The 9,449-nt window shown below is 51.9% G+C and overlaps 1 protein-coding gene across 5 annotated transcripts; it reads right to left on the minus strand.

Moving 5' to 3' along the window:
• Positions 1–5: 5 nt before the first annotated feature.
• Epor (erythropoietin receptor) lies at positions 6–5,030 on the minus strand. Of its 5 annotated transcripts, none has more exons than XM_087560402.1 (8): positions 4,749–5,013; positions 3,734–3,866; positions 3,198–3,373; positions 2,953–3,110; positions 2,174–2,327; positions 2,007–2,094; positions 1,237–1,324; positions 6–268 (listed from the first exon to the last, which is right to left on the minus strand). In XM_087560402.1, exons 1-8 carry the CDS (start codon positions 4,861–4,863, stop codon positions 206–208), a joined length of 975 nt encoding a protein of 324 aa, XP_087416528.1. In that variant the 5' UTR covers positions 4,864–5,013; the 3' UTR covers positions 6–205.
• Positions 5,031–9,449: the final 4,419 nt, after the last annotated feature.

A 9,449-nucleotide genomic window follows, 5' to 3' on the forward strand; every position in this document is an offset into this window, starting at 1 on the left:
GCATTAGGTTTTGGAGCAGCATATATTAGCAGCTAGCGAAATGTACACTGACCATTATAGTCTGTCCTCATATCACCAGATCCAAAATTTCAGTGCTCACTCTTTGTTTCCATGGGCTAGGTCCAGGCAAAGACGGGGTACCCGGAAGGGAGGGTTGTGGTGCAGTCCGCAGTCTTTGTGGCAACCCAAAGGCAGACAGAAGAGACTAACAGAAGCGCACAGGCAGCTGGCCTGAAACAGGAAGTAAGGCAGGAACAAGGTGCTTTCCCTTGAGGTGAGAGGAGAGAATCAACTTCCAGGCATGAACGGAGGCAGACACACAGCCACACTCACATCATATATACACAAATAAGACAAAGTCACAGTAGAAAAATCAATATATATATATATTTCTATATACAGACATAACTATCCATCTTAACATTGCAAGGCTGTCACTTCCTGGGCAGAGGGCCAGGGCTTTAAATATGGCCTCAGCCATCCTCTTCAAGAAGTTGTAGGTTTAGGAACTACAGGCTGTAGGCTGGAGTCCTAGGAGCAGGCCACGTAGCTGGGCCGCAGAGGCTCTGTGTCTGGAACAAGGCTATTCTCATAGGGGTGGGAGTAGGGGCCGTCAGATGAGTCCCCGTGGACTCCCTGGGAGCCCCCTGAGCTGTAATCTGTTGAGATGCCGGAATCGGACACCACAAGGTACAGGTACTTCAGGTGAGGTGGAGTGGGGGGTAGCTCAGGAGGCAGTGCCCGAGGGCACAGGAGCTTAGAGCTGGGGTCCAGGATGGTGTACTCAAAGCTGGAAGGCGAGGTGCCCTCTGGCCTGGGCTTTGAAGCCAAGTCAGAGGGGCAGGAAGATGTTTCTGAACCTTCATCCATAGTCGCAGGGTCTACACTGTCCCCAGGCCCAGAGAGGTTCTCACTGCATGGGCACCGGGGTAGCAACCATTCATCCAATACCAGGTAGGTGTCCTGGGCCCGCTCACTGCCCACTGGCTCCAGTAAGGGCCCCTTGTCCTCTGCCCCTGCATCCCCAGCCTGAGTCACTCCCCAGCGTCGCTCTGAGAGGACCTCTAGGTGGGCAGGTGGATCCTCAGGGAAGGGGCTACTTGGGCTCCACCACAGACAGCCATCGCGTTGCAACAGCCATAGCTGGAAAGAGAATGCCTGTGGGCTCAGAGGCATGGGCTCCAGCATGTGGCAGCAGGCAGCCCCAGGAACAGAGAAGACAAACAGGTTACCTACCTGGAAGTTACCCTTGTGGGTGGTGAAGAGACCCTCAAACTCATTCTCTGGGCTTGGGATGCCAGGCCAGATCTTCTGCCGCAGAGCCCTGTCGAAATCATTAGAAACAAGTCCAGGGGCCTGTGACACTGGACACTCCCCTGTGCCCTCTCAACCCCACCACCACAATGACATCCAGCATCCCTGCAGGAATGGGCAACAGCCTGTGAAGGCGGCATTAGCAAGGCCCTACCAAAGGGGAACTGGTGGTTTTGAAGGATGCATAGGAGTTTGGTGTATGCTTCCTCACACTCTATCATTCCTTTCTAGAGGCTGGGGATGGGATCCCAGAACCAACAAAATAGTGTGCATGTTTCCCAATGAATAAATAAGGCCATGAAAGGCAAACAGGAAGTGTACTTATGGAAAAACTGGAAGGGCACAGCTTTGAGTGTACAGGGAATTATAAATACCTCAGCTTGACTGGTCAGATCATTAAAGCCACTGGCTTAAATCTTTTCCATTAAACTTTCTGGTTGACTTGACAAAGCTGACGACATTGGGAAATGGAACCCACAAAGGAATGCAGGAAGGAGCCATCACTAAGGTCCAGGGAACTCCAGCAGGTGCTGGAGTGACGCTCCAAGTGGGTGTGGTCTCACTTGCATTCTAGTACCGACAGGCTGTGTTTGTTACTCTGCGCAAATGCTCACCCCAATCTGAGCTTCGCTCTCTCTAGAGAGGGAGATCCCAGGGGACGATGTAAGTTAGAGCTCAGGTAAGGGGCTCACCGGCGGTGGGACAGCAGGGCCAGCACAGTCAGCAACAGTGAGATGAGGACGAGAATGAGAGACAGCGTCAAGATGAGAGGGTCCAAGTCTGGGAGGCAAGAAGGTCAGGGAGGTTTGCCTGGTGTTTGGCCCAGCTCCTCCTCCACCCCGAGGAACTGTGGCCTCACCGCTAGCAGTCAGTAGCGACGCGGGCTCAGACCAGGCGCTCCAGAATCCGCTGAAGCTCGGCTCGGCCATGCGTGCTCGAACAGCGAAGGTGTAGCGCGTCCCGCCCCGCAGGTTGCTCAGGACACACTCAGTGCGGCCTTCCAGGACCTCCACCTGGGGGCGGTGGAGCCAGGAGACAGCTAACCAATACATCCAGTGAGGAGGGGATTTGAGGGCTTGCACGGAGGCATCTAGTCAGCACCCTAATTATGGGAAGGGTAATTGGGGCAGGGCGGCTCAAGTACCGGTATCAACTGTTAAGTCCGGTTCTTGGCTCAAAGCCAATCAGAGAGAGAGGACCCTAAAGTCAGGAACTGTCCCTGGGCCACGTAAAGGCAGAGGCAGACACCTTACAGAGAATGCCTCCTTGATGTCTGAGAATTTGCACCAGGTTGTAAGAGGGGCTGAGGCTCTGATGGGTTGCCCCAGAGGCATGAGCAAAGTGGGGGCGGGGGGGGGCACAGTGACCTATCGTGAGTTCCGATGTATGGTTCAGTGGACCCAAATGGTGGGAATAGAAAACTCGTGGAAGTTGTCCTTTGACCTCTCCTTGTGCACAGTTGCAATTGTGCACCCCCCACAAACACACACAAATAAATAAATATAATTTTTTAAATGTCTAAATGTCAGGCAAGAAAGCCGTTTAAAAAAGCAATGGGATGTTGGGCACTGTGAGAGGGACTTGAAGGAGTGGGACTTTGGGCCAGGACTCAGGAAGATTGGGTGGGGCTGTTCTCACCCTTTGTGTCCCCCCAGCCCGGTTGCCTGCTGACACGTCCACCTCGTAGCGGATGTGGGTGGTCATAGGAGCCCCGGGAGGTGGCAGCCACCGCAGCACCACGTGGCTGCCCTCTTCTGCTCGGCGCGCCAGCAGCCCCGCGGGGGCGTCCAGGAGCACTGCAGAAAGTGAAGTGGATCCTGTAGGCGGGGACCCAGTCGCGTCCCCACCCCCGGCCGATGTCGCTCCCATCCCCTCTCACCTACCTACTTCATTGATATGGATGATGCGGTGGTAGCGAGGAGATCCGGAGGCCTCGGTCACCTGCAGCTCCAGTGGCACAAAACTCGACGTGTCCGCGGTCGGCAGTGAACACCAGAAACGCATGGAGCCGCGGACGGTGGGCGCCTGGTGCAGGCGACATGACTTTCTTGATTCACCTCTGTGAGGCCGGGGGAACCGGGGAGAAAAGGTTGAACAAGTAGGGAGGGCAGGAGGTGACTGGAGAGTTTCGGATTTCTTTGGCCCATATCGTGGGGACAAGAGCATTTTGATTACCTCGACTAGGTAGTGTCCTAATTCCAACATAATCCCGGAGCCCATTGATGGAGAATTATTCCAGCCCCGGCCACCGGGGGGCGACCTCCACACCACCCGTACCGCTCCCATTCCCGCCTCCGTTCCCGGTGTTTCCCACCCTTAACCTAGTCTCCAGGCTGAGGGAACCATTCCAGGCTATGACATTCAGGAAGCTCTGCTACACCCACCCCCTCCTAAGGCCACCCAGTCCTGGGGTACTCACTCGAGCTGGTAAGAGAAGCTGTAGTTGAAGCCCATCCCGGAGTTCGCCGCTTCCTCCCAGAAACACACCAAGTCTTCCAAGCGCTGGGTGAAGCATAGAAGTTCTTCGGAGCCCCGGGATGCCAGCAGGGCGGCTAGAAAAGGGGGTGGTCATGGTGGGGGGAAGGGGGATCAGGGGAGTCCAGGTCTATCTTCCACAGTCCCCTTACCCTCCCTCCTGTCGCCTGTGCAGATCCGATAATTATAGTGCCCCGCCCTCTTCTTCAAAAGGGCCTTCGAGGGGTCTTGCAAAAGTGGCGCCTCTAGAACTACGGAGAGTAGCGACCCCGCCTGCCCTGTTCCACCCGTGTGCGCACGCCCACTCACCCTGCAAGTTGAGCGGTGCTGGCCCCGCCCTAGCGGGTGTGTGTGCGCGCAGAGAACTCGGCCTCCTATCGGTTCCTACAGGCACCCGGCTGCCCTCCGATAGCGCCAACCGTGTCCCCCGCCCCCCTTCCGTCTCCCAGCCACCCGTCCAAGGAATCGAGCACCATCCGCCCGCCAAACTGTGTTTACAGTCGTCTGCAGCGCGTCTTGTTCTAGTACTACCTGATCTATTGCAGTCTTTGTGAGCGTGATCACCTGCCCCAGGAGATCGGACCCAGTACTACCTTATCCCTGCGATTTCTACCTCATCCCAGACTCCTCAAAACACACAACAGAGACGAATGTCTCATGCAGGTCATCCCCACAACTGGAGGTGGGAGCAGGAGGATCTGGAATTCAAGCTCAACCTCAGTTACATGAGTCTGAGGGCAGCTTTGGCTACACAGATCGTACCTCAAAAACAAAAACAATACAGGCATAGCGTCACATGCCTTTAATCTTAGCAATTTAAGGCCATTCAGACACCAGTTTGGCCCCTAGTACCTCTGAAGGTTCAGAAGGACATTTAGCCCCTGGGACCCTGGTTGGGAATTCAGGCCATGTCATTGCCCTCTGGGACTTAATGAGGAAGTGCCATGTACAGCTCTTACCTTTGCTCTCAAACTTGGGGTCCGGGAGGCTGGGTGAGGATGCCCAGGCTGCCCCAGCAAGTAGGAGACACAGGGGGCTAACCCGAGGCCAGCGGGCCACCCTGAGTTGGTCCATGATGTAGCCCCAGCTTCAGGAAGCTCAGGGCTCCAGCCCCCCTCTTTTGCCCCCCACCTCCCCTTCCCTTTCCTCTTTCTCCTTTGCCCTAGTCCACAGCTGGGTCAGCAGCAGCTGCCGGACACAGCTGACCAGGAGCTTCTAAGTGGCAGCTCCCTCCAGGGGGCGGGGCCAGCTAGCAGTCCGGGACAGATAAGCTACGGGCCTCCAAGGGAACAGGGGCCCTCTTGGGCACAGCCGCTGCCTAAACCAGTGTAGGGGGTGGGGCAGACAGCAGGGTTTGTTTCGGGTGGGTTTGCTAATGTGGTCATGAACAGGTGACTTTGCTTCACGGTCTTGTCAGGGCGTCTGTGAATCTAGGCCATTGTACAGCCGGCCAGCAGGTCACAGACGGAAGTGAGGCTATCACTCGAGCCAGTATCTCTTCCCCAGCCCAGCTCAGAATGAGAATCCTAAAGACCACTAGCAACTGGTGAGTGAGTGGAACAGGCCATGCAGTGTGACAAACGCGTGCCACGGTGTTTTCTGTTTATGAATTATATGGGTTTGGGAATACGAAGTATCATTTATGATTTTAAATTTTGCATTTATTTGTGTGCACGTGGGTGTGCATGCACAAACGCGGCAGGGCACACACGTATGGACAGCACAGAACACCTGTGGGAGTCAGCTCTCTCCTACCACGTGTGTTTCTGCTATTGGGCATAGGTCTTCGGTATTGACAGAGAAGTCCTTGACAGCTGGGCTGTCTCACCAGTCCTGATTTTTTGAGCTAGGTATCATTGTACTCCAGGCTGACCTCAAACTCCCTGTATAACTAAGGGATGATCTTAGACTTCTGGTCCTCCTGCCTCCACTTCCTGGGTGTTGGGCTGACAGCCATGCACCACCGTGCTCAGTCTGTGTGGTGCTGGGAATGGAACCCAGAGCCACAACCACGCTGGGCAGGTGCTTTGCCTACCCTATAGCCCCAGTGTTGTTTTGCTTTCTTCAATGCAGGGTGTCACTGAATGGCCCAGACTGACTTGGAACTGGGGCAATCCTCCTGTCTCAGGCTCCTGAGAGCTGAGATCACAGATCTGTGCTTCTTACCCTTAAAAAAAAAAAACAGCTGAACAGGGCACAGCTCAGTGGTACAGCACTCGCTTAACTGATAGAAAGCCCTGGATTTATCCCCAGATCCATGAAAATAGAGATAAGTGGATGCATGCATGCATACATACATACATGCATACATACATACATGCATACATACATACATGCATACATACATACATACATACATACATGGTTGTACTGGCTGGTTTTGTGTGTCAACTTGAAACAAGCTGGAGTTATCACAGAGAAAGGAGCCTCAGTTGTGGAAATGCCTTTGAGACCCAGCTGTAAGGCATTTTCTCAACTAGTGGTCAAGGTGGGAGGACCCAGCCCATTGTGGATGGCGCCATCCCTGGGCTGGTGGTCTTGGGTTCTGTAAGAGAGCAAGTTGGGCAAGCCAGGGGAAGCAAACCAGTAAGAAACATCCCTCCATGGCCTCTGCATCAGCTCCTGCTTCCTGACCTGCTTGAGTTCCAGTCCTGACTTCCTTTGGTGATGAACAGCAATGTGGAAGTGTAAGCTGAATAAACCCTTTTCTCCCCAACTTGCTTCTTGGTCATGATGTTTGTGGACTAAGACATGTGGGTAGATACATGGATGCATACATAGATGAATTGGCACATATTTGGATATACACATACACATAGATACATGCATGGATATGTTCATATATGCATACATGCATAGATACATGTATGGACAGATAGGTAGGCAGATAGATGCATACATACATACATGCATATATGATACAGTGGTTTCAATGAGAATGGCTTCTATAGGCTCATATATTTCAATGTTTGGTTCCCAGTTGGTGAACTGCTTAGGAAGCACTAAGAAAAGGTACGACCCTAAGGGCTGGAGGGATGGCTCAGGGGTAAAGAGCAGTAGCTGCTCTCCCAGAGGACCTGAGTTCAATTCCCAGGACCCACATGGCAGCTCGAAACTGTAACTCCAGCTCCAGGTGATTCAACACTCTCACACAGACATACAATGCACATACAATAAAAGTAAATCTTTTTTTTTTTTTTCGGAGCTGGGGACCGAACCCAGGGCCTTGCGCTTGCTAGGCAAGCACTCTACCACTGAGCTAAATCCCCAACCCCGTAAATCTTTTTTTAAAAAAAGTTGTGGCCTTGTTGGATGAGGTGTGTCATTGGTAGGTTGGCTTTGAGGTTTTGAAAGCCAATGTCGATCGGTCCCCAGCTCCGGAAAAAAAAAAAAAAAAGAAAGCCAATGTCATGCCCAGTCTCCCTTGTGTAAACCTCAGGATCAGAGGTAAGCTCTCGGCTAATGCTCCAGCACCGTGCTTCCCGCCATGATGATAATGGACTCACCCTCTGAAACTGTGAGCAAGTCCCCAATTAAATGCCTTATTTTATGAGCTGCCTTGATTGTGGGGTCTCTTCACAGCAATAGAACAGTAACTAAGACCCATGTATAGATACATGTATAGATACATGTATATGTAACACATACATAATACACACATGCTACATACTAATACACGCATACATGTTACATGCATGCATGCATGCCACATACATACACAATAATACATAATAGAAACATAATACATAAACACATAATATATACAACATGCTACATACATAATACATAATACATACATATATACATACATACATACATAGCCAGGGAAAAGGCTCAGGGGCAGCTTGTGACACATGTGGCACACATAAAACAAGAGCAACAAAGGCAGATCTCAGTGTGGTCCTCTTCAGAAACCTGTATGGTGGAAGGACAGAATTCACACCACAAGTTGTCCTCTGAGCTCCACAAGTGCACATGACATATGTGCCCACACATACAAACACAGGCACTCATACACACAGGCACATACAGGTAAGAAGCTGGAGGTAGTAGCACACCCAGTGCTTAGGAAGCTGAGGCAGGAGGACTGCCACAAATTCAGCAACAGCCTGGGCCACATCTCAGGATCCTGTCGCAAAGTCAATCAAATTGAAAGGCAGATGTCTGAGGCTGCAACGGTGGCTCAGTGGTTAAACCTTTCAGAGGACCCGGGTTAGATTCCCAGCACCCATACGGGGCCTCACAACTGTACAGACCCTGGAGATCCGACAGCCTCTTCTACCAACCCTGGGCACTGATTACATGTGGTGACATCTATGCATGCAGGCAAAACGCTCAAACACGTAAAGCAACAGCACCAGTCAGACAGCAGTGCCACTCTCTGCTCAGGAAGTGGGCTTTGGGGGTGTTTGTGTAGCCCTTAACACTCCTGTTTGGAGACAGTCTGGTTATGCATCAAAGGATCAAACTCACAGGGATCTGTGTGTAGTCTACTCCTCTCCCCCCACCCATGCGATTACAGCCACATGTAACCATGCCTGGCCTGGAAAGGGTACTGGGGTGGCAGGCACTCCCAAACTGGTTCCAATGAGGTGAACTGACACATCCTAATGGTCTCCGGAACCTGGCTGTGAGATGGCTCAGCAGCTAAGTCCCCTCTTATACAGGACCCACCCATTTGGTGGCTTACAACGGTAACTCACAGAAAACAGAGAAAAATAAGTAACTTAAAGCATAGCTGGGCATTGTGGTGCACACCTTTAGTCCCAGCACTTGGGAGGCAGAGGCAGGCAGATCTCTGAGTTTGAGGCCAGCCTGGTCTACAGAGTGAGTTCCAGGACTACACAGAGAAACCCTGTGTCCAAAGACAAAAACAAACAAACAAAAAACCAAAAGCATAAATAAAATCAGAATGAAAACCTTCTCAATAAATATTAACAGCATGGGGATGGGCCAGTGAGAGGCTCAGCAGGCACAGGCTCTCACAGCCCAGCCTGGCGACCTGAGTTCTATTCCTAAGACCCTCACAGTGGAAAGAACAAGTGAATTCTTGAAAGTGGTCCTCTGACTTCCGTTTGTCCTGTTGGGGCATGCACTTTCTCCCCCCCCCTTAATAAAATATAAGATTAAAAAGTGTTAAAACACGTGATTAGTACTGGAATGGGCCCTCCACCCTACACATGGGTCTTCCATAACTGCCATCATGACAATGCATTGAACAAGAGAAATAGTTTTTATCCTCACTCACCAGAATTCTCTTTTCCTCCTGACAGCTCTCAAATTTACCTTGAAAGCAAGTTCCCTCCCAAACTCTGTCCTGGATCTGAAGTCTTTCTGCCAGGTCCAGAGATGGGGTAGAACCTGACCTGACCAATCAGCTGGAAGTCATTGGTTCAGGCGTGACCACGCCCACCCAATGGAGCCTGCTCTGGGACGTTAGCTGGAGCAAATGGGGGAGAGGGCACCTCTCCTGCTGTGCGGGGAGCAGATGAGATGGAAGGCTGCCCCTGCTGCCCTGTGGGGACCAGACTTGAGAGATGGAGCAGAACACCCTGTGATACACAGTGGGTTTGGGGTCACCTTTGCCTAAATGAGATTTTGGCTAAAAACGAAAGCAAACGAATAGGAAACAGTAGCTAAGGAGAAGGTTCAGGAGGTAA

Source organism: Rattus norvegicus, chromosome 8, assembly GCF_021556685.1.
Source record: "Rattus norvegicus strain SHRSP/BbbUtx chromosome 8, alternate assembly SHRSP_T2T, whole genome shotgun sequence".
Classification (NCBI taxonomy): Eukaryota; Metazoa; Chordata; class Mammalia; order Rodentia; family Muridae; genus Rattus; species Rattus norvegicus.